The following is a 26,165-nucleotide window of genomic DNA, read 5'->3' as shown; positions in this document are numbered from 1 at the left end:
TTTTATCATTTTTCTTTCACATCTCTGGCCCATTGACAGAAGAGTTCGTTGAGCTGACCAGTCCACAGCCTCAGAGAGAAATATTAGTCACATGAGGAATATAACTGGAAATTAGTGTTAGAGTCCAAGGATGATGAAGTATTAAGGGCCACATCTAGGCCCAATGTTTTGCTAGCACTTTCCAGATTTGTACTTTCCTCTAAATAAATGCCCAATTCTTCTTTGACGTCCTAGCACTGACTGAAGGTTGCAGTTACATAGGACCTGGTTTAAAGTTTGGTAGATGGGTTACTCCGTCACTACAGTAAGGCAGACTGGCTATCCGTCACACTTGTGAGGGAGTAACCGTATGTCCAACTCTAAATCAGATGATTAGTGCTATTTACTATGACGTGCTTTAAGAGTTTCTAACTTCGACTAGCTACAAGTGGTACCTTTGACTGCTCATCTTTGCATCCTCTCGAGAGTCGGTGCCTGAAGAGAGTAACTTAACCGACTGGAGTGCAAGATGTCTAGTGGCCATGGGGACAATTGTACTACCTACAGTACGATACTTCTCAAATTCCCACAAAAAGACTCACAACTGCCACCTTAGTAATGTTACAAAGACCTGTGGGTCACTGGGTGGGACAAACTTGGAAAGATGTGATTCAAGAATGCCTTTGTCAGCATTGTGTGTGTATTCAATAATCATGGCAGTGCAGCCCTTCTGCAGATCAGACAGCCTTGGCTATCAAGACATCTAATGCGGACAAGTTAGAGGGAGTGAAGGTCAGCACCAACAACCGCTATGGTGAGTAAAACAAGCATTGACAAAACCAATAGGTCTTGCCTTTGAGACCTATTGGCTTTGTCAAAGATTTTTATCCATGCTGTACAGCATCAACAAAGCCAATACAGCAGGGTTAAATACGGGGGGAAAAAGTCTGTGACGTAGGCAGCCTATTTTATTTAGTAGGCATGCATATAAAATGATGGGGCCTCTTTTTTTCTTTTTATTAGCCAATCCACATTGGATCAACAAATAAAAAGGAAAAAACGTTTTTTCTTTTTTTTTTCTTTAAACACGGATTGTAGAGTGAGCAACACAAAGTCTGTGGATTGTGTAACACCGTAGGAGTGGTGGGGAGAGCCATGCAAAGGGGCAGGAAGGAGAAGCAACGGGTGACAGAGGAGGGTGCAAGTGGGGAGAAGCAACATGTAGGGCAGGGTAACCAAAGCAACAAAGAGGGTGAGGCTGGGGAGGTGGAAGCAAAGGAAGAACCAAAGAACCGTCACCTGGTGCAGGTGGCAATAAGCACATGGGCGAGAAAGCAGCTGGCCGAGGACCTAAGGGTGATTGCAGCATGGAGGGGGCAAGGCGAAGCACACAAGTGACAGTCAGCAGTACGATTTGTAGGGGGAGAGAAGTTCACAAGGGAGATAGCTGCAAAAACATGCACTCTCATGGAGTGCTAAACCTAGGTGTGGCTTCTTCGCTAGGGCAGAGGCACGTCACCCCCCTGCCAGTAGCAGCTGCTGCAAACCTTTTACGAAAAAACAATAATAAACTATGTTTATTATAGTTTTTTCAGTAAAAAGGGGAGGGGCCACAGGCTATTGTGAGCAATGAGGGGGAGTGCACAGCAATCCCCCTCATAGCGCATGTGTGTTTGGCCTGCCACCTGGGGCCTGCCAAACACGTGCGCCGTAGACTCACTCCACAGTTGCTGGGCTGGAGAGAGCATGCACAGGCTCCCAGTCTGCTCTGAGCAGCGTCAGGATTGGCTGCAGGGCAGGCTGGGAGCCTGTGCCTGCAGCCTGCCTGCATTAGAGGAGCAGCGCAGCAGTGATGGCGGAGACAATGAAGGTACGTTTTTTTATTTTGTTTTTTTAAATGAATTTCACACCACCCCACCCCACCCCACCCCGTTAGCACCCAGAGCTGCTCCTGGCTTAACCATAAAGAGAAAAGCAGTCCTAGAAAATCAAGCAGTGAATGTATAGATGCCAACTAGAGAGCTAAATAGTCTAGTCCCCACAGGAGGGACAAGCACAAGACTGACAATCTGGGACACAAATAAGAGACAGTGAGAGTGAAAAGGAAGCAAACCAATAGTAATCAACGGGTGGACTTCAAGGCCCATATGATTTGGGTAGGCCCACAATATGTCTTATTGCATAGACACAACTTAAAAATAAGAAACCTTTCACTGATGAGCCGCAAACATTAGGTTCACCCTTAGATGCACAGCATCCTCTATGTCCTTAGGAATACACTATCCCTTACACGTCTACCACACATCACACCGTACATTCCTAGGAATACAGTACTACATCACTACACAACCCACTGCATCCCAATCAATACAGAATCCATCACACTCCTATCTGCACAGCAGCCTCTACTCACAGCACCCCCTACATCCCTAGCTATACAATATGCCTTACACTGACAGATACACAGCGTCCTCTGCATGCCTAGCTAAAGAGCTCCACCAACATTCTGAAGTACCCATTATCCCTTCGACTCCCAGCTACACAGCATCATCTACATTCATATATGTACACCACCTCCTACGTTCTAACAATACAGAACACCGTAAGACACTCCGATATGGGAGGTTAATAAAAATGCCAATCCCAACAGATCCCTCCACTTCTTTCTCCCTCCAACCATGGCAGCTCAGGACCACAACTATACACAATCTCAGACTGGACAACCCAGTACAGTAAACACCTAAGCAGACTATGGGCCCGCTTCTGATTAGGAGGGAAGAGTCATGCCATCACATCGTCTTCCCGCCGGTCTTACTGCCCGATTGTGAGGGGAGCAGGAAGACCGCCACAAGATTGCCATCTCTGCCGTCATTCCAGCTCCTGTGGTGGCAGCAGGAGAGCTGGGCCCGCAACATCCACTGCTGGGCTGATCAGGACCTGCCTTTCGGCCACCCTTCACCTGGCGGGATCTCCCTATCTGTCCCCCAATTCCGACTGGTCTGGTGCGCGCACTGTCATTTGCTAGGGATACTGCAAGGACACAGTGCGTCTGATTGGCTGGCAGCCCCGCAGCATGGCCGGCATTAGCTTCAGGCTCTTACTAGTGCCAAAGCTTGCTGCCGCCATGACTGTGGCGCCAACGCACCACCAGCCCCGCGGAGACGTTAGAATGTGGCAGTTGGGATGCTGCCGGCTTGATGGCTTGTTCTCACTTGACGAACGCTGGGGGTATGCCCGCCAAGATTGTAATCTGCCCCAATAGCATTTGAAATACCATAAAGGGAACTGCAGAGCAGTTCAACACTACCAACATATTTAAAAAAAAAAACATAAAACTACGCATCTGTCTCTCACAATCATCATCCACCACACTGCTATGCGCTGTGTCCCATACTATGATAACCTCATCTCATTTTGTATGATATGGAAGCACTTTACTTCCCACATAGGATCAAAAAAAGACAACATCTTTCCAAACACACACTGTCCACTGTGCAGCGTGCTACTCATGTAGGCAAGTGTCCCACAAAGGGGTAGTAAGCGTCATATAAATGTTACAATACTATACAAAAGAATCACTTACACCCCTTGCTACACTGCAGCCCCTACATCTCTAGGTATACAGCCCAGCATTCACTCCTATCCACACAACATGTCCTTATACTTCTATCTTACACACCTAGCTACACGTATCCTACACTGCTAGCTTCACAACATCCTCTTACACACACTGTGTAACACAATTGCTTGTATACTGATAATTACACAGCACCCCTAAAACACTAGGTGCACACCACCCTCTACTTCTCAGACCACATAGCATCTCCTGGATTACCAACTACCCCACAGCCGTTCACTCTTAACTACACATTACCATTGTCAGTGGCCAGAAAGGTGGCCTCGTAAATGTCGTCCTTGATGTAGGCAGACTCCCGGTCCAGCACCGCTGTGGTGACGATCTGACCATTCGTGGAATTGATGCGAAGCCAGTCGGCCGGGTCCGAGAGCTTGGAGTACCTGAGGAGAGAGCAGAGCAAATCCATCATACAGCACCTCAGGATCAATCGCTCACCTCCCACCCCCTTTGAAAGTGTGTCCTTCCGCGGTCTGCTTGGAAGAGAACTTCTACAATGCCTTGTGTTCAAGACCAAACAGTCAGACCAAAGTCCGCCAAGGCCGACTAGGACAAAGAAGATGTATCAAAAGAACTCTGGCATTGTGGTTTCCTAAATTACTGCATGTAGTTTGTGGCCCTCGCTTTAAAGGGCTGCAAAACTGTCTGAACAGCAACAAGCCTTTCCAGCCCGAGACGTACGAGAGGTGATAAGAGGCTCTCCAGAGGTGAATCACCGTCATCACCCTCTTCTGGGCCAGCCTGTCCGCCTCCTCTTCAGGCCTGGTTGACATCAACCAAATGAGGAGGCATTATTATGCTATTCTAGTTGTAAAGAGCACGTGTGCAAAAGCCTCTTGGTGCTGGAGAAACATCACACGTGGACTACCAGAACAGAACCCGAGGGAGATTATATTTTAGAAATCCAAGCTTTTAATGCACACCTAAAATTCTGGAGAGACATATTACATGTGGGCTACCAGAATAGAACCCAAGGGAGATTATGTCTTAGAAATCCAAACTTTTATGGCATACCTAAAATGAAGTAAATTGGGTTCAGTGGAAAGACCAGTGTGTACAGTTTTCGGTCCAAGAAGGTGATTATTTTCCTTCAGAGGACAGTAATCTAAAGGAGATTACAAGATCTTGGAGGACTTGCAGGTCGATGGAAGGTCAATTTGTTTGCCAGTAAGGAGGGTTGTTCCTCGTGCAAGTTGCTGTGCACAATCATGAGAGCTGTCCAGCATTGCCCTTCTTGGGCCCGCCTTCATTGCTTGACACGTCCTAAGTCTGTCTGACATCAGCCTCCTCCACACTCCCTGACATCACTCGCCACATTACCTATTTGACATTACCCACCTTGGAGTCATTTAACATCACCCTTCCTGAGCCAGTTGACTTTCCCCAGGGCTCGTGTTAGGCATTTTCCCAGATCCTAAAGTGTAAGTATCAACTGGCAGCATCAACTACAAGTCTCAATATGTTCCCTCTAAACAGGAAACTGGGTTCTTCGTTTGAGGAAAAATGATGGCCCTCAAAGCTTCTCGACTCCAATCTGTAGCAGTAAGGACCAAGGCAACCTAAAAGGGTGGAAAATGCCATTTGACAAAAGTCAAAATTAAATGCACAGGTTGCAGGAATTGGCATACGAACCTCTTCCTTGTTGTGAAATGGATTTCCCTGTACACAAACAGATGTGCAAATTAATAAAAATGAACTTACACCTCGAGTGACACAAAGCATACATGGACGTGCTGTAGGAGGGGCTGGAGATAAAAAATATTTAGAGGAGGGCCAGAGGTCACCCAGGGCTTGCTGGACATGTCAAAAAAGGAACATACGGTACAGGCTCGGGGATAGGGAGACCGAGTCCTTGACCAAAAGCTATGCCTGAGAAGTGATGGGAGCTCCTGAAGGCCCGATGTACAGAGTCTGCAGGCAGACAGGTGGCGGGTTAGCAGGGTCATGGGCTTTATCCCAGTCTCAGGGAAACATGTGGCATGGGGCTTCAAATCTTGAAAGCAACCGAGGCCCATGCAGGTCGAAACAAATTACGTGTGAGTTGCTAAGGCTTCTACGCTTAGGGCAAGACATTTGGGCAGAATCAGTTCCTTTGCTGGGCCAAAGGTTTGGGCGTCAGCCTGCCAGGGGAGACAACATCTTTGCTGGCTTTCACCCAGAGTGGGCACACAATACCCAACTGGACTAGGTCTGGATGCGTTTTCCAGGCCACTAGGACAGAGGGACAAGATACTACTCATATGGAGATTCTCCAGTCTACAGACATTACAACTTCACCTGTCTCTTTCTGTACATTGTGCAGAGGTGTGCTGGATTTTCAATAGGCAGAGCATATAATGGTGAAGAAGGTGGAGTGGAGAGGGACAGTTCTCCACTAGCGCTAACATAGCTCCTCTCTATAGGTCACATTTGTACATGAACACGCATTACCCTTAGGAACTGAGGGCGGGAAGGACATGTTACAGTGGCTAATGGATCGCAGATTTTGGCATTAGCAGACTTTGCACCTGTGGTCCACACATGATGTAGCTCCGTAGTCTAGAATCGAGGCCACCATCATGTTGGATGTTAAGGGGATCAGGGGAGTTAGCGACTTGGGAGAACAATTTTTACTTGTACAGCTTTGGCATTCTCCCATCAGTAGCCTGAGGTTTGCTTATGAAGTAGTTAAGGACCTGCCTGGGCTTTCTTTCCGATTATGGAACACCTGACATGCTAAATAGGACAATTTGTAGTAGAAAAAATGGCATAGTGGGCCAGCTGTTATCAACATCTTTGTTCTTACAGCTTGTCTGACCTATCTCACTGAGGTCCATCTTTGCTACCCTTTGCACCCACAAGAACTTATTTGATGTCACCCTACTAATAGCCAAAATCATGTTACGCCACAGCATGCCTGATCTCACGGTTTTCTCATGTCAACTCCCTTAGTACCTGACAGATGTTACCAACTTCAGGGACCACCTGACATTACCAACTTCACAGCTTGTCTGACTTTACCCACCGGAGAGCCTGCTGCATGAAGCGATCGGGGTCCACTGCATAGAAGGTGCTCAGCACTTTGCCCACGGGCTCTCCTTCGTAGTGCTTGATTGGATCATATCTACTTGGGAAGGTGGGGGCTTCGTTGAGGTCCAAGACGGAAATGGTGACTCGGGCTGTGGACTGGTCTGACATCTGTATCCCGCTGGCCAGCTGCGCCTGGTTGCTCACCATAACATTCAGCGTAAATATCTTACTGGACTCGTAGTCCACCGGCTACAGAGAAAAGAGAAGAAATATTAGACAGGACAAGGCCCAGCTCAGGTGACCTCGCCGATGTGCGTACATGATATGGAGACTGAGGGAGTATAGTGTCCTAGCTAGGCCACTGCATCAATACTAGCATATATTGTAAGAACCAGATGAAGAGCAGGACCAGTGTTGTGAGTCAATCAGTATCAAACAAGGTGCGTGGAGTAACTACAGCAGATTTGAAAACACTTTGGTGAAGTAGTTAGGATTTGTACAAAGCCTTGGGTCAAATGGATTGTACATCCTGAAGTATTTTCCTTCTCTGGGAAGTAAAGCCTTGGAGGACTGCAGAGTTGGTACCCACTGGAGATGCACACTGCGGTAAATATGTCCACTTCGGCCGATGTGTGCGTGGTAGAGAGGGCTACCTTTTATTCAATACTGACAGCTGCGATATCTGCATTGGAGGCGTGATGATGGTGCAGGGGTGGACAGGCTTAAGAAACCAGGACGGGAAGAAAATAATACTTTGGCTCTTAGGAATCAAGATGGGCTGACAGAGTTGACACAACGGATGCTACATTCTGTAATAAACACAATAATATAATGAAAGTTGCAGCCTTTGGAAAATGCTATACAGTACGCTCTCTGCTGATCTCCTGCAGGATAACATTAGAACTTACTTTGGGGGAGACATGGGCCAATATCTCGATTTACTGAGAAATCTCTGGAGAAGTAGGCAAGCTTAGCAAACTCTTATCCACTGGTGGGAGGACTTTTTGAAAAATGCTGCGAATTGTCCATTCAATTATGCTGTGCCAAGAGTGTCCCCTCCAGAGCCAAGTGGGTCACCAGGAGGCCACGTGGCTAGCGGTAGAGTGCGCGGTGATGGTGGCAGCGCAGGAAGCCCGCGCCGCAGTGTCTGAGGAAGAGCAGTGTTCTCGCCTCAGTCGGTAATTATTGCGAGGGCGGTGGCTGACCATATATCACTCAAGTGATTACTAGGAGGGCTCGCACACCTTCATACATTTAATGAGCCCTATGCCATCATTTATTAATTTGTAAAGTCTAACTATTCCCCCGGGGTACAGGTTTTAATGCATTGCATGCGGATTGATTTCAGAGATAAAACCTTCTAGGTTAGGAAGGAGACATCAAGCACTGCATTCAAATCACTGCCTGGGCCTGCTGCCATGCGTCCAGCCAAACGCTGCGGGGAGGCTGCGGATGGCATCAAGGTGTGTGAGTGCACTCCAGCTACGCCCGGTCTACCTTCTCACTTGACCTGGTAACCTTTGGGATGGTGGAAACAGCAACAGACCTGCCTACTTGGAAACATTTTTCGCCCCTTTTAGAGGAGCTGGGCACCAGAGGAGGTGGGAACTGGAGATGGGGGCGCGGCTTTCAGGCCACCACAGCTTGTACCTTGGAGGAACACTGGAGAGGGAGTGGCTTAGAGAGAGGTTCACCGCTTCTACCTAGGCCAAAACATACAAGGGCTTCCGAAGCCACCTTCTGTGTGTGATTTGTGGAAGATGTGTTATCCTCAAAGGAAAACATGAGTGCACAGCCTCATCACGTGACTCGGAAGCACATTTTGTGGTGGGAGGTGTGGGAGGGAAGGGTTGCAGATCGCACGGAGCTCACTATGTGATATCAGCTCGTCACTTGGTGAGTGAGTGAAGTGTGTCAATATTGTGTGACGTGTGGCACTGTGTGAGTTAGCATGTCTGCAGCATGGCTAAACCAGGGAAAGGGTGTCACGACAAATATATTAAAGGTACACAAACTTATATAATTCACAATGGGCCCTCTGTGAGTTCATAGGGGTTTCTTTTCCATTATCCCATCCCCAGACCCTTGATTCCTTCTTCTTTGCTCCTGCAGAGTTAGGGACAAAGTGAGTAGCAGAAACTACAGAGAGCAAGCAAAGCTCTTAGAACATGCTATGGCCTTTCTGACCTCCAAGACTAGTGGCTGCAGGGCTTCACCAATGAAGTCTAAAGCTAAAACAAGGTTAGCAGTTGCTGTCCTTGGCAACCCATAATGCATAACCATGAGTAATGTGCGATGAAGTGCAACTGTGAATAAATACAAGTCTGCAAGAGAGCCAATGCCATCCTGTCCCAAAGAGTGTTAGTTCCGGCTTCAGGGAATTTTTTCCCAATCTAGCCTGGTTCGGTTCATGTGTATTTGATGAGTCTTCTCTGCAGAGCTAAGCCAGGCTAACCTGAGATAATGTGGCCAGCAGAGATTCAGGCACCAAGTGGCAGCTGTCACAACACTTGCAACATACTCACACATCATAAGGTTCAAGGACTAACCCAGAGGGCTTACTCTCTGATGTGCATTGCTTGCTCCTTGTGTCAAGGGACTCAAGTTACAACACAGTGACAAGCCACATACTCAGTGCGATTATACCCTCAAGTGGACCACTTGGTCACTCTGCTTACAGACTCAATCTACACCTCAATGACAAACGTAGGCGCCTATTTAAAAGCCCCTAGCGCCACCTTGCACTGCCCTAGCATCTAATTTTTTTTTTTTTACGCTAAGGCGGCACTATGGAGGCCTTTGTCCCAAGCCGTATATACAAGGTCTGAATTTACTGACCTTTCATGTAATACAGCAAGGCAACTTACTGCGCTGTGTGAAAAGAAACGAGAAAGAGCAGAAATGTGCTATATCTACTGCGCTCCCATAGTGCTGGCACTCTCCAGACAGCCTAGTGTCATGGAAGGTACCTTGTGCAAAGGCACCTGCATTAGGGGCAGGATTATTTTGGGGCAGGAAGGTATTCCTCCCTGTACAAAAACAATTCGTAGAGAGACATATTCCTCTTTCTATGTGTAACACAAAGCAGTACAAGGCTCTGTGTGGCGCAACACAGATCCCAAAAAGTGGCACAACCACCGGGGAAAATGTTATTATGTATCGGCCGCATGATAAACATCACAATGACAAACCTACAGGGATTAAAAACATTCTATGGACACTTGGTCACTGTCGAAAGAGGCGTAGGCGAAATCTCACAGTTGAAGCCCACTGGCTGGACATTCTTCTCGACTTCCTCACCATCTTTTGCAGATGGGATGTTACTCAGCACTCATGGACTACTTTTGGCACTCTTACACACATGTTAACAGTGTGTAATGGTAAACACAGGACGAAGGACCGCTACTCGTACAGGCCATGAAATAATCCCAGTGGTGAAGAAGGGTTGTCTCTAGACATTTCACTGCATTTTATTGATGAGACAGAAAAATGGCAAGCCATTTATTTTTCTGCCCACAAACCTCCTTAGCTCTAAAATCAGCTATATCCTCTTAATGAATGCAACACTGACACCAAGCTCAGGGATAGATCATAGCCCACCACCCAACTGAATCATCAAACGCTAGTAGTCTCAGGAAATAAAATATATAGAAGGCGTCTCTGAACTGCCGCCAGCACTGGAAGACATAATAATGGCAAACTAGGCACTTCAGGGATGGCGATAGATAAAAATTGCGACATAACATGAAGAGGAGGCATATATTCTGTAATACCCCATTAGTGCGCTAAAGGCCATCATTTGTATTTTTCAAATTGCTTGGGATTTGCTCTTCTCGAAAAGGCAAGGAATATCCTACTTGGACTTCAAACTTGTCTTTAGCTACCTAGCGCAACACTGTTACATTGTCTGCAAAACCCAGCTTCACTGCCAGGCAGTGGTACCCAAGATGGGGATTTGTCCATGTCCCATCCAATCCCATGGGCATGGCTCCCCAGCTCACACATGAGCAAGAAGCGATGAACAGATTGAGTACTTGGGGCGGCATACCTTTACATGACAGATTCTCTATCACCTACAGAAATAGCTTAACTTCAGGAAAATGAGAACCTAAGGGAATCTAACGCATGACATGGTGAGCACTGTTCGAGCGATACCCGTTCAACTGATTGAGCTGTCACTCAAATGGGAGAAAACACCAGAATAAAAATATTAAACAATCTATCATTTAAGATTGAGCAGCGTTTCAATAGTTCTTACGTCTCATCAATAAATAAAATAGGTGTTCTCCACAGGAAGTGAGCAAGGAAAGCTACACTTCCATCTTCCGTGGGTGCACGCAGAAAGCAGAAGCATGCACAGATGAAAGCTTCCCACTTTCAGTGCCAGTTGTGGAATACATACGTAAACCGGCCCATCAAGGTTTGACCATCATTTCAACTTCAAGCTTCCCCTGAAGGGAGGTGGGTGGGGTGGTATCGGGGGAGACTGATGAAGAAATGCTGGATTTGCAATTAGAAGTTTAAATATAATCTGTGGTTATAAAAACAATTAGAATTTCAGAGTGCGTCCTTTTATATACGGCATTTGTGAAATAAGATGGAGTCACGGATGACTGAACCCATAAGAGGCTGAGCGCAGCATCACTGCACTGCCTCTAGCCATCACTGCCGTTTAAATAGAATTCGGTTGTGTGCTTCACAGTGCAGGACAAATGTACTGTGTGAAATGTAAGGAGAATATTGGACCAGGCCATTTTTTCAGGGTTATCCACAAACTTGTTGTCTTCTTCCTCCGATTTATTTCCAACCTGTTTTTGTTGGCTTTATGACTCTTGGCACTTTACCACTGCTAATCAGTGCTAAAGACCATGTGCTCTCTGTCTAAATTGTATTGGTGATTGGTTTCGTCATAATTGGCATGTGTCATTTTCTCGTAAGTCCCTGGTATAGTGCACCAGGTGTTCCCTGGACCTGTAAATTAAATGCTACTAGTGGGCCTGCAGCACTGATTGTGCGTGCAGTTTTCAACTGCCATTTCGACCTGGCAAGTTTACCCACTTGCCAGGCCCAAAACATCCATTTTACTACCTGTAAGTTACTCCTAAGGTAGCCCCAAGGGCAGGGTACAGAATATTTAAAAGGTAGGACATGTAATGGCGTGTTTTACATATCGTGATAGTGAAATACTGATAATTTCGGTTTTCGCTATTGGAAGGCCTATTTCTCCTATAGGGTAACATGCCTTGAAATATCTTTTGAGTGTAATTTCAATTGAGAGCAGATAGAGCAAAGGAGTTTGGGTACCCCGAACTCACCTATTAAAAATACATATTTTCGTGAAGTTAGTTTTTGAATTGTAAGTTTGAAAATGCCACTTTTAGAAAGTGGGCATTTTCTTGCTCGTCTATTCTGTGCCTCTGCCTGTCTGCTGAATACCCGTCTGGGTTAGGATGACAGTTGGGCTGTTGAGTCTGATGGGTCTTACTGAGCTCGAGTGATGAGAGGAGCTGACACTTGCACGTGAATAGGGCTTTGTCTGTCCCCACACAAAGCAGTCTCCAACCCCTGGAGTGTGCTTGTGGCCAGGGCAGGGAAAGGCAGGGTCCTGTGCACTATAAAGACTTCACTTTGAAGTTTGCCTACTTCAAAGACAGAAATAGGTATAAGTACCGGACCTCTGACATCACAGAGTTAGAATCTTTCTGGATTGTGAAAATGCTGCCAGGAAGAAGAGCTGGATGCTGTAGGAGGACCTGACACTCTGCCTGTTGCTTTGTTGTGCTGGCCTGCTGCTTCTATTCTAGGAGTGAAAGGACTGAACTTAGCTTTCTACATCCTGCTTCCAATGGTTCTCCAATGACTTGGACTGAGCTTGCCTCCTGTTAGAAAGTCTCAGAGACACCCAAGACTTCATGCACCGGTGCCTGGGTTCTCCTGCTGAGAGTCCGAACTTGCCAAGTGGTGCCTACTCCAGTCTCTGGGCCCTTGAAAGTGCAAGCTGGTGATCGGAAGGAGAAAATCCATGCATCAACGTGCCATGATGGAAGAATCGATGAAGCGCCTGTGTCAAGGCTGAAATATCTATGTAGCGCCTGCCCTGTGACTGCAGAAATCGACACAGCGCCTGTTTCACTGAGGTCCCATCAACACAGTGCGTCTGGATTTTCTACACTTCGTCCATGGAAGCCAAGTTTTCATTGACTACCACACCACAGTAAGGAACCAAGGCCGCATTGCTGGAAATCGGCGCATCGCCTTTCCTGCGAGGAAAGAATCGATGCATCACTTCCCCTGCTCAGAGTGGAACTGATGCATCAGCTTACCTGCGAGGAAAAAATGGACTCATCAGCTCCCCTTATCAGTAAAGAACTGACTCATCGTCTCATCAGTGAGGAAAGAATATATGCATCACCTCCCCTGCGCAGTAAGGAACCAAAGCATCCATTTTCTTTTTTGACGCCTCACCTCCCCTATGGTCCGCATTGTCTTTGTTTTTGACACATTCCAGGCACTTTGTGCTAAAGAAATACATCTATTGATTCCTACAGACTTGCGTAAACTTTTAGTAAGAGTTATTTTAACTTGTGTATGTTGAATTTTTGATCTTGTTTTACTCACATAAATATTGGATATTTTTTTTTTTAACTGGCAAGGAGTCCTTTTGTAGTGTTTTCACTGTGTTACAGTGTGTGTGTGAGTGTGTGTATGTACAAATACTTTACACGTTGCCTCTTAGATAAGCCAGACCTCTTGTGCCTAGCCACCAAGTGGGTGAGCAGGGGTCATCTTAGCTGTATTATCTTAGCTGTGTGACTCCCTTACACTGACTATAGTAGGGATCCCTACTTGGACAGGGTGCAGACCACTGCCAACTAGTCTCCTCCTCCCTTGTTTAATGTGGCAAGAAGCTGAAGGCCTGGTCCTCTCAGTAAGCCTTCCAGGGCTACTCCCCTACCACAAGTGCCTGGATACTCGTGTGGTTTATTAGCGCACATCTTAAATGCCCATACATAACAAAGTAAATACCACATCAAGACTTAGTGCCACTTTTAGTCACTTTGCCTGAGTTTGCAGTGGCGCAAAGTTCTGATAATCTGCCCTAGCACCTTAGGAACAATAGGTGGTTTTCATTAAAAAGCGGCAGAGACGTTATCCGATCAAAGGCAGATGGGAGGACAGCATGGGCAGACTTGTTCAATGACAATTGCAGCAGCGGAGGCCATCTGCAGATGAAGGGCTCAAGAGCGAGCTGACCGCGGGATGACCCTAGACCTCAACTATTCTCCAGGAAGGCGACATGAATCCGCAAATTAGAGCCTATCTGAAGGCTTCTCGCCGTTTTTAGGTCAAAGGAGGTTTTGACCCAAAAAATCTAGGGAGCACGGCTCAAGATTAAAGATGCCGTGCAGCAGCAGCAGCGGGGCATGTGCTCCCAGTGACCTGTGAGAGAAGCCTGGCCGGTTTTATTCTGTACAGCGCAGTCACGGACACCATGCTTCACAAAAAAGGGGCTTTTCTCGAACATTTCAAATTCTGGCTGTGCGATGCAGAAACGCTCATAACAACATAACATAACACACTCGTGAGCATCCAACATCCAAAGAAAGTCATTTTCAAAAAAACTAAGTTAAAGAAAGCATAATTTTTAAAGGTTAATTTCCAGTGTTACAAGAGCGTTTTTTTTAATAATACACTGAACGAAGGATTTAAGATTCTGCTGTCTGCCGAAGCAGATAAATAAATATCTACAATAATATCAGGCTCTCGTAGTGACCCTGTCTCACGTGTTCCTGGAAATTATTCTCATAAAATGTTTATCTTAACAGTGTTGAAGGCGCCGCCTCTATTCTCTCGTGTTCGCGCGCACTCTCGCGCTCTCTATGGTAGTCATTTCTAAGAGGGACGCCCCCGGGGTACTTTATATAACTAACATGTCGGTTCATTCCACATATCACAGAAGCCTCCACAAGTGCTCACATTTTTTTTTATATATAAATGTTTTTATTGTTCTTGTAAAAACATACAAACCATTGTCAGTGCAACATGGTAAGGGCTCCATTGTAGAACGGGTTCGGCACCCTGGTCAGCGACGCTGGTGAAACTGTGCGTCGTGACGTTGGCCCATTGATTATGGGAGCGGCCTGCAGGGAGGCTCACAAACCCAAATCAGTAAGAGGTTCCAAAAGCGCTTCAGAGCCCCAAATAAGGTTTGTACACACTATATAAATGTTGCAATACAATATCAAAGCGAAAATATCATCCAGTTTTAAAACAGTTGCTGGGCTCGAGAGAGCCTGCAAAGGCTCCCAGTCTGCCTGCGAGCGCCCAGCTAGGGCGGTCCCAGCCAATACTGACACTGCTTTGAGCAGTGTCAGGATTGGCCACGAGGCAGGCTGGGAGCCTGTGCCTGCAGCATCCAGACCAAGGAGAGGAGCGGTGTGGTGTGGGTGCAGAGGTACGTTTTTACTTTTTTCTTTTATTTTGTTATTAATTACCCCCGTGTCAGCCCACCCCACGCACCGCCCCCAGGAATCCCTGCAAGCCATCACTGGTCAGAGTCGTGCTTGAATATTAAGTGTAATTTTATTTGATAATTTTGGGATGTTTATAGAAAGTGTTATTTCTTTTTTAAAGTAACAGCCAGGGATATGCATTCCGCCCGAACTGTGGTTTTAATGGTGGTGTTATTTTTATCCCTCAACATTCACACCATTTTGTCTGGACTAGGTCTTGACTACTCCACCAAAATACCCAAGAGAGTCCAGAAGAATCTGGTACCCAGCCATCCAGTGCAGACCCTGACCCAGTGTTCAGGTAAGACATGCAGGCTCACCTTTGATACTGCTACGGCATTCCTACAACTCCAAGGATCATGGAAAAGGCTTGGTATAAAGGCACATTCAATCCACTTCTTAAAGGGGAAAGCTACCCGTATACTGGCTCAATAAACACTTGTACGACTTATCCTCCAGCAAGAGGCATCAGTATCCAGGTCATAAAGACAACCTGATCCATGGCCTGATATGGGTTGCGTTTCATTGCTCTCTGGCATCTTCAGTCAGTTTAGTCAGGTAGACAAAATATCAGAGAAAAATATTGGCCCGTATTTATACTTTTTTTGCGCCGCATTTGCGTCGTTTTTTGACGCAAAAACGGCGCAAACTTGCAAAATACCATTGTATTTTGTAGGTTTGCGCCATTTTGCGTAAAAAAGCGGCGTAAATGCGGCGCTAAAAAAAGTATAAATACAGGCCATTATGTGGATAAAATATTGTATCAAGAATATCAAGGACAAAAATACTGTGACGGCAAGTTTCTATAGGTTAGCACAGTTTTACTATGTATTACTCCACATTTATGCATCTATATGATATATATATTTTCAAGGTTGGTAGATGTGGAGTTAAGAATAATAAATCTATACTTACCTTCTTGATATTTTGGTCCACAATATTTTGCTCCTCGATAGTCAGTCCATGCAATATTTTTGTTCCTAATATTCTGTCAGTGATCTGTTTAGTCAACTCCATTATGTAGCTCCATGGTTACAATACAAAAAAAAGGAGAACTAGAAGCCCCAGAATGTAAAGTGGGGAGTTCTTTAAACCTATGAGATGGTAAATCTGTGACGCATAACCCGGGGTCACTTGGCAGCAACGGCATGCATTGTTGAAATGCTGTTCTTGGTGTACCGAAGAGAATCGTTTTAGGGAAGGAGACGGAGCAGGTAAAATCTGTCTAGCAATGCTACCCTGAGCACCTAAAGGGCTCTCCCGCTTGGCTGCTGTCCAGGCCACCAGTGGGGCAGCACTCTTACTCAACAATGTGACGTCATGCACCTAAGGAACACTGAGTAAGATTAAGAGTGAAAACACTGCAGTCTTTTGCAGCTTGCTAGGAATACATTTTTTTCTGAAATTGCTCAGTGAGCGATGAGGATGTCAGGCCTGAGTTTATTCCTGCATCTAGTTATTGTTTCCCAGATTGCACAGACAATACCACCCCCAGCCTGGCATCTAATATCTAGCAATTTGAAGAATGTTTGCTTTGCCATTGAACCACCCTGTGAAGAAGGGGCATAGTTTTAGCAGTAGACAGTCGAAGACGGATGCTTTTGCCTTGGCAGGCCAACACCAGCATGCAAAGAGTGCCTTAGCACAGCAGTGTGCGCACTCCCCACAGATGAATCTGCCTTGTTTCAGACACGATGCAGACAAGATTGTGAAGATGAGAAGTCTACCGGCCTCTTGGAAAGCAGGGAGATTTATAAACGGGCCTGTCTTAGGGTGACCTCCTCACTCAAGATCACTAGGCACTGTCTCCAGTCTTGGACTTTTGCCTGATACATTCTAGGTTTACTTTTGTTTTCAATTAATTAATTTGTCTGCGACACCTGAGATCAATAATATGTAGATGAAAAATTCAGGACTGGAGACATTGTCTGTAATGACCTGGAGTAAGGTGGTCACCCTAGACCTCTGTCTCTTTAAGATGTGGAAGTCATTCAGTTACATGGTTTGCTCATGTCAAGATCCTCAAAGGGTGATGAGGAAGTAATCATTTATTGGGCGTGGCCTGATGAACTCTCTGGTGTGGATCCCTTACCATTGTAGTGTAGCCATTTTTAATATAGCTTCATGCACATTAGGTTAACATATTAGGCCTCTATGCACTTTGCCCTAGATACATTTTATTCAACCTCGCACTGTTATTTTACAATAACCAGTTTTACGGTCTTGTTTTTAATTCCTTCTATCACACTGTTTAGCTTAGTTCAGCACTGTGTTCTCAAACAATGCATTCTTGCTCACCCTGTGCTTGTCAAGGCTACAGTCTGGTACTTTGCCGGTACATGTGGTAGAAGTTTAGTCTCTAGTGTTCGTAGAAAGAACGCATCCTTACGTAGGTACATTTTCTTAGAACATCTGCATGTTAGTTATAAAACACATTCTAGTCCTAGTACAGGTCAGAGGGAGATTCCGACCAGGAGCCTACAACTAGATGCTGACTGCCCCGTTGCAGATGCTGATGTAGATCACAGGCCTTTGCTCAGGTATGAGGGTTGATGTCCTCCCGGGGGAACCTGAAAGGCAGGCTTAGAGCTTTACAGACTGTGCTCAGAATATAACTTAGAGAGAACCTAACCTAGTTGCACTATGATAGCCTTATTCTTGTGCTTCACTCTCATTGTTACTATTTTAATCCTACTGTGTTAGTGTAGTTCTGGTTATTGCAGCTCACGCTTTGCTATCTAAAATGCAGTCGTTTTATTAAACCAATCTTTAAAACTTAAACTGCCTTTGTCATTTATATATGAGACCGTACCGTGTAAGAGAGAACCAGTTGTGACCTGAGTGACCACGACTTCCCTGGGAAGTACTAAGATGTCATGCGCTCGGCTGCCCAATTGTCTCTTCCCTTTGGGAGAAATAAGGCACTGCTAGTTAGCCGGAGCAAAAGCCGGATTTAGAGTGACAAGGGTCCTTCGCCGTGGGTCACACTTAGTCCCCCACACTGTGAACGATCTTGCCACTCAAAATTCAATAGTCTCATTAGGATAATGAGATCCTACGTGACACCATAAGCCAAACACACTAATGTTCCTGAATGGGCACACCAGCTCTTGGAAACACTGGAAACATTACACTTATTTGACAAATAGGGCATAAAGGGGTTCCGCTGAGCAGGACTTCAATTTGCATGATGGCAGGAGTAGCAGAAAGTAATCCTGATGCGATGAGCCTGCATGACCGCGACGCTGCCAGTTATTAGAAGTAAGTACCTGGCAAGTGAATGACTTCTTAGATGGCTCATTCACTGCCCCACCCTGAATAACCTTTACATTTTTCAAAACAACTGATTATCATCCAGGCCACTCTGCTTCTGTGTGTGTGTGTGTGGTGTTGGGGCAGGGGTCTTAAAAGTTCTCTTCTGACTATGATAATTAAGTGCAGTCTAGTGCTGGCCTGCTTTGTGACATTAGTGGAGTTATATACTCAACCACTCCTCCATGCCCCTTGAACTATGCCTGTGTCTTTCTTGGCTCACCATTCTATTTCTTGGCACGTTCTCTCACATAGGTTTTAAATTTCGAACCTATCGGGATATATTTTATGGAGATGGAGAGAAGAAACTTGGTGGGGAGGCGGGAATTGCAGAAAAGTCTGAACATGGGAGACAATAGTAGAAGAATGGAAGAGAGTAGTAAGGAGTGGGACAAGAACATAGCGAGCACAAGTGATGACCCACAACTGGTACAATGAAAACAAAGGAATACGTTGAGAGACTTGCCTTCACCACGGTGACCAAGCCGTCGTTGGTGAGAGGATCGGTATGGATGGTAAAGTGGCCGGCCGAGTCTCCATTCAAGATCCTGTACACAGCGTTCCAGTTGGGCGAATGGGGCTGGTCCCGGTCCACCACAGTCAAGTTAGCAACCACAACACCAACTCTGTTCTCAGGGACCTCGCCAATGAACTGAAAGAGAGAAGATGAATTAATCTATATAGGACCAGGAAGAAACAATGCTTGTTGAAATGCATGATTTTGTTTCGTGGATTAGATTCAAGGGTGACGAGCCAAGTGTTAAAAGCTGTAATAAAATCAGATCAGACAGGATGAGGAAGAAACGCAGATGTAGAACAGGTCATCTACCCTTGCCTGGGCATCCGGCCATCAATAGTCTCTGCTCACCACGAGGTTTCATGTGTTAATGTGTATCATTTACTTTGCTTAAAATGCCATCTAATTGGGGGATATAGGAGGGGAAGGTGCACAACAATTTGAAATTGAGTAAATTAGGCATGTTATGCAGATCTTTTTTTATTGCTATGCACAGTTTTTTGCCTTATTCACAGTCACGCTGAAGAATCCTACAGTAGCACTAAGTATTTTAACCCCTTGACCCCCAGGGTGTATGTACACTCCTGTAACAGACACTTTCCATGATGTGTGTGTGTGAACGCGCGTATACAGACACACACACTACACAACATAGTGGCAGTCAAGACTGTGTTGTTATAGTTAGGACCAGGTTGCCATAGGAAATGGATTTATTGGTTTGCTAATTACTCTGGCGTTGCTTGACAAACCATCACAAAACTTTCCAAACAAAAGTTTCATCCACCTCAGCTCCTTTCTGGAATGTTTTGGGTTAATCCTTCAACAGGGGTTGTGCAAAAGGTAGGTGTGGGGTGGTAGGGGGTTGTCCAAAACATATTTTTCCATAGGATCTTTATACACAGCTACAGCCAAAACCCTAAGTTTTGTGGTGGGGGTCCTAGAGGGACCACACCTCAGGCCAATAAAATATATATTTTTTAATGGTCAATGCTTATGACCTCATAAATTACATCATTCATGACGTGTTCTATGACATAATTGACAACATTAATGTGACATCTGTAATTACATCAACAGTGTGCAAAGACATGGCAGGAGTTATAGCTACTTCAGGTACCTACAACTGATGAATTTCAGCTTTTTTTTTTTTTAGTTTAAATACATTGACATTTTCACCTAAGTATAACATCATTTTAATGTTAGTTTTTTTACCGGTGATTATATACATATATAGGCACATATATATCTTCTTATAATAAAGATGTGAGGTGTATTGTTTTCAAATGCAATCAATTTTATTTTCACAAAAATATCTACTCTATGCTATGTGCATAAATTTGATGTTGTGTGCATGTCACTGATGCTCCATGAATCGCTTTTGTCCGTAGCACTCTATGCTCCCTGGATCTCCTCAATGCTCCCTCGATCTCTTTGATGCTCCACCCATCTCCTTAGTGTGCCATTGATCTATTTAATACCTCATGGTTCACCAGCGATGTACTAAGACTCTCTTCTGCATTACTGGGATCTTTTGACATTTCATGGATCACGTTGATTCTCCCTGGATCTCATGATTTCATCTCTCCACCTTCCCTCTCAAAGATGAGAGATTAGGTAGAGAGAGTGAAGGGCATAAAGGGACAAGGGAACACGTCAGGGGAGGGAGCGACACAGATAGAGTTTGGTGGAGGAACACCCGGGGATAGAGAGAGTGATGATCACCTGAAATGTGGGAGATCCTCCAGTCCAACTGTTTGCCTATAATTTTGTGTACTATTAGTAGAAGGGGCAATAACCTCTATGCTGTTATCACTGTACTGCTCCTCTTCCTCTGCCTAGTACATACCCTGCTGACCTGCTCTTCCAAAAACAAGCCTCTCTACAAATTCACCAAAACTGGCTCTAGAAAGACCCACAGAGCAAGGGGCAGTGGTGTCACATACAACTATCCTGTGACCAGAAAGGGAACAGTGAAGCACTGGTGTTCTTGCAGGAGCAAAAGAGTGATATTTTGACTGAATGGCTTCTTAAGGTTCACACAGTGTCTCATGAAGGTGGTGGTGAGATCTGCGAGACGCACATTCTCGGTCGAGTGTTCGCCAGGCAGAGAAGCGTAACTGTGCTAACAGTAGGTAATGGTAACACCTGTTATTTAGAGCACTTACAAATCGCATATGAAGTACTTAATAATAATGATAGAAGATTCCTTGGCAGAGGCATGAAGCAGACAGAGTTGACTGGTGTATTTGCCTTCATTGAGTGAGAATACAGTGATGGGCCATAACAGCCCTACTGCTCACTTACCACTGTGCGTATACAGCTATTACTTATCCTTTCTATCATTATGCCCACTGGCCCTTGGCTCACAACTGCGAGGAGGACAATCAGCAGTGGTTAATGCCTTCTCCATGGCACATTCACCATTGTAAAAGCCCTGAGCACAGAGCATTGACAGTTAATTACCTGGCCTTTAGCAGAACAAGACAAAGTGAGAAACGTAGAATATTCGTGCAACATTAATGCAATAGAAGCATTTCCCACATGAGATGCTGCATGCAGAACATTGTGTGCCTGGTGATCGGTATATCACTTCAGCAGGGCACTCTACAGTTGGTTTTTAGGTAACCTGTCATACAGTGCAAGGTGTCTTGCTGCAAAACACCTATTGTGGTCTTACCAAGAACTTGCATTAAGCCTACAACCAGTTCACTGTTTAATCTTCTTTGGCTTTACTGTTACTCTTATTTTATTTCTTCTTATTCGTTGGCTTGCCCTCCTCTTCCTGGCTAGGAACATAGCCTCTTTACCCTTCTTTTGATTGGCTGACTTGTATTCCTCCATTGATCACTTTCGGGGACTTTTTTACTATTTTTAGTTAGGCACTGCATAGGAGAGCAAGGGGTTTCCAGCTCTCTCCCTCGTGTGATTCTCTCCCTGTGCTCTGTGTTGCTCTCTTCTTTGTCAGCTACTTGCTCGCTGTCTCATGTGCTTTTCTCCACCCCTGCACTCTGTGTTGTCCTCTTGTGTGCTACCCCATGGGCCTGTGTCTTGCTGCTTTCCCCTCCTGCCCCAAACCAGCTTTATTTTTATTTTATTCCCCTTACCTACTCCTCTATTGCCCCATCCCACCCCCAGATCCTTTTTTATAGTTTATTTTTTTAGATGGTCAAGCAGCAAATTGCCACCAGCTCCTTTGCCTTATAAAAGTGCTTTTTCACTTCTCTAGTTTAATTTATTTTTCATTTACTGAGCCATCTCTGACTGGCAAATAAAAAATAGCCCACGTGTCATTTCGTAGGTGTATGCATGCATGGTGACGCACTTGCATGATGAGACACGCATGTTCTTGATTGATGATGAATGTGTGTACATGTCATGCAACCATGTGCAGCCAAAATGTTGTAGTTACCAATAGAGGCTGCTCTATTTTATTTTTATAGTATTGTCCCATGTATTTTTATTTTGGCTGGTGCTGTACAGCTTTGGCAAAAAGAATAAGTTACTTACCTTTGGTAACGCTTTTTCTGGTGGATACAGTAACTACCTGTGGTTTCCTCACCAAAAGAATTCTCCCCTCGCGCTAGCCCTCGACGGAAATTTCTTCTAGCTCTGCACGTCGACGATGACGTCACAATCGCCCGACTCCACGCGACGCCGTATGATGTCATCCAGGCAATAAGAAGCCCTCGTCGACGTGCAGACGTCAGTTATCACCATTTGTTACGTGCCATAGAGGCGAACAGGTTAAACCTAAAGAGTACATATTCATCTAGAATGAATGAAAATATAACATTTATTATAAAACACATTATAAATAACAGTAATGAATGCTCAATACAAGAGAGAAATATATATGTGTATATAAACCAAGTCCAAAAAGTCTTCTTGAACTATCTTAATTTGCAAAGGAAATGTATATACAGTTATCACAACTATATACATGAAACAGCTATATACATATATACAAGACCAAGGATGCGCACCCAAGGAGTTCTCGGCTTGACCAGTCAGGCAACGGGGAGGCGGGTGGGACCGTGAGGAATCCACAGGTAGTTACTGTATCCACCAGAAAAAGCGTTACCGAAGGTAAGTAACTTATTCTTCTGATGGATACACCTACCTGTGGATTCCTCACCAAAAGAATAGTCCCCAAGCAGTATAACCTCCAGTGGTGGGTGCCCGAATGGTCAAACCAAGAAATCTTGCAGCACCGAGCGAGCAAAATGGCCATCCCTCCTGACCTCAGAGTCCAAACAGTAATGCCTGGCAAAAGTATGGAGGGATGCCCAGGTCGCTGCCCTGCAGATGTCAGCCACAGGAACACCTCTAGCCAAAGCCGATGAAGCTGCTTTGGCCCTGGTGGAATGGGCACGAAGTCCCACAGGTGGATCTCTCTTCGCCAAAGAATAGCAGATCTTAATACATAGAATGACCCACCTGGATAGCGTTCTCTTGTGGACCGCTCTACCTTTCCTCTTCCCCACGTATCCAACGAAGAGCTGTTCATCCTGTCTGAACTCTTTCGTCCTGGTGACGTAGAAGCTCAGCGCTCTTCGCGGATCCAGCCGGTGGAGCCTCTCTTCCTCCTTGGATGGGTGAGGTGGAGGGTAAAAGGAAGAGAGAGTAATTGACTGCCCCAGGTGAAAGGGTGTAACAACCTTCGGTAGGAAAGCCGCCTTGGTCCTCAACACCACTTTGTCCTTGAAGAAGGAAAGGAATGGGGTTTCCTTCTGGCAGATGTTATTGCCACCAGGAAAACAGTTTTAAATACTAGAAACCGTAAAGAACAAGAGTGCATGGGTTCAAACGGGGCCCCCATAAGAAAAGTTAAAACCAAGTTAAGGTCCCACTGAGGCATAACGAATGGCGTGGGCGGATACTTATTAGTGAGTCCCTTTAGAAACTTTAAAACAATTGGTGATTTAAAGAAGGATGGTTGATCAGGAAGGCACAGAAAAGCAGATAGTGCAGACAGATAACCTTTAACAGTGGCAATCGCACAACCTTTCTGTGCCAGATGGAGTGCAAATGACAAAATGTCAGATAAACCAGCTTTTAAGGGATCTAAACTATTCTCTCCACACCAGCTTGTAAATTTAGCCCAACGATTAGCACAGATTGACTTGGTGGAGTGTCGCCTGGCCGATAAAATAACTTCCACCACATCTGGAGGGAGAGAAAAGGAACTCAGATTGCCCTGTTCAATCTCCAGGCATGAAGATGCAGGCACTGGAGGTGAGGGTGTAGAATCTGCCCCTGCGACTATGAGAGGAGGTCCACCCTGCAAGGGAGACGGAGCGGAGGGCACTGAGAGAGTTGGAGTAGGTCCGAATACCACACCCTTCTCGGCCAATCCGGAGCTATTAAGATGACTTGAGCTCGGTCTTGGTGGATCTTCCTGAGAACTCAAGGAATCAAGGGTATGGGGGGGAAACGCGTAAAGCAACTGACCCTGCCAGGACATCTGAAACGCGTCCCCCAAAGCTCCTTGCACCGGATACTGGAGGCTGCAAAATAGCGGGCACTGCGCATTCTCTTGAGTTGCAAACAGATCTATTTGTGGATATCCCCACATCCGGAAGATACCCAGAACTAGATCTGGATGAAGACGCCACTCGTGATCGACCGAGCTGCGACGACTGAGAATGTCTGCACGCACGTTCAGGACTCCGGCCAAATGATGTGCAATCAAGCAGATCTTGTGTTCCTGAAGCCAGGACCAGAGACGAAGAGCTTCTCTGCAGAGAAGATACGACCCCACTCCTCCCTGTTTGTTTATATACCACATCGCGGTCGTGTTGTCCGTTAGAACCTGGACTGACTGACCGCGAATGGAAGGGAGGAAGGCCTTGAGTGCCAGTTGTACTGCCCGCAATTCTAACAGATTGATGTGTAATTTCTGTTCTACTGGAGACCAAAGGCCTTTGATCTCCAGGTCCCCTAGATGAGCTCCCCACCCTAGAGTGGAAGAATCCGTTACCACTGAGGCCACTGGTGGGGGTAGCGAGAACGGCCTTCCTTGAGACAGGTTGTCGACCTCTGCCCACCATTGAAGATCCACTGCAGTGTCTCTGGAGATCTTTATCGAGTCCTCGAGATCCCCTTTGTGCTGAAACCACTGCCTGCGGACGCACCACTGGAGAGCCCTCATGTGCCAGCGTGCATGAGTGACCAACAGTATGCAAGAAGCAAACAGACCGAGCAGACGAAGGACTTTGAGGATTGGAACTACTGCTCCATTTCGAAACATTGGAATCAAAGCCTGTATGTCCTGAACCCGCTGTGGCGGAGGAAAGGCCCGACTCAATGTCGTGTCCAATACTGTCCCTATGAACAGGAGGCGTTGAGAGGGCTCCAGGTGAGATTTGGGTACATTGACTGAAAACCCCAGGTCGTACAACAATTGAGTCGTCGACTGGAGATGGCACCGCACGAGCTCTGGAGTATTGGCTTTGATCAACCAATCGTCTAGATAGGGAAACACAGCGATCCCCTTTCTTCTGAGCTCTGCCGCTACCACCGCCATCACCTTCGTGAAGACTTGAGGTGCTGAAGTAAGACCAAACGGGAGGACCGCAAACTGATAATGTTGTGATCCTACCACAAAACGGAGATACTTCCTGTGCAATCTGAGGATCGGAATATGAAAATACGCGTCCTGCAAATCAACCGACACCATCCAGTCTCCTTCGTTCAACGCCAAAAGAACCTGTGAGAGGGTCAGCATTTTGAACTTTTCCTGTTTGAGAAACCAATTCAAAATCCTCAAGTCCAAAATCGGTCTCAGCCGACCATCCTTTTTGGGAATCAGAAAGTATCTTGAATAGCACCCCTGACCCCTCTCTTGCTCTGGAACCAACTCTATTGCACCTTTTTGTAATAGGGATAATACCTCCTGCTGTAACAGGAGAAAATGGTCTTCCGAACAGAAGGATGGGCGGGGAGGGAGGGTGGGAGCAAATTCCCAAAAGGGAAGAGCGTACCCCCTCTTCACAATGTCGATGACCCAGGAGTCTGATATTATGACCTCCCACATTGGTAGAAAAAGGGCAAGTCTCCCACCTACTGGAGACGAATGGACAGGGAATGGTGGAGGACTACGGCTGCTTTCCTTGCTGCTCCCCTCCCGAGGAAGAGGAAGAGGCAGAGTGCTGCAAGGTGGCTCCTCTCGTACGGACTCTGCCTCTGCCCCTGAAGGATC

At 45.9% G+C, this 26,165-nt stretch overlaps 1 protein-coding gene across 2 annotated transcripts in view; it reads right to left on the bottom strand.

Annotated features, from left to right (window-relative positions):
- Positions 1-26,165, bottom strand: part of CDH4 (cadherin 4) — a 1,524,317-nt gene that overhangs the window by 61,511 nt on the left and 1,436,641 nt on the right. For both annotated transcript variants that reach the window (XM_069243136.1, XM_069243137.1), the window contains exons 9-11: positions 18,914-19,099; positions 6,618-6,871; positions 3,854-3,996 (exon numbers count right to left, since the gene is read on the bottom strand). In XM_069243136.1, the coding sequence (XP_069099237.1) occupies positions 3,854-3,996; positions 6,618-6,871; positions 18,914-19,099 (583 nt within the window). The remainder of the gene's footprint in view (positions 1-3,853; positions 3,997-6,617; positions 6,872-18,913; positions 19,100-26,165) is intronic.

The sequence above is a fragment of the Pleurodeles waltl genome, chromosome 7 (genome assembly GCF_031143425.1).
Source record: "Pleurodeles waltl isolate 20211129_DDA chromosome 7, aPleWal1.hap1.20221129, whole genome shotgun sequence".
Taxonomy (NCBI): Eukaryota; Metazoa; Chordata; class Amphibia; order Caudata; family Salamandridae; genus Pleurodeles; species Pleurodeles waltl.
The sequence above is the reverse complement of the archived record's forward strand: the minus strand, read 5'-3'. Positions and strand labels throughout refer to the sequence as shown.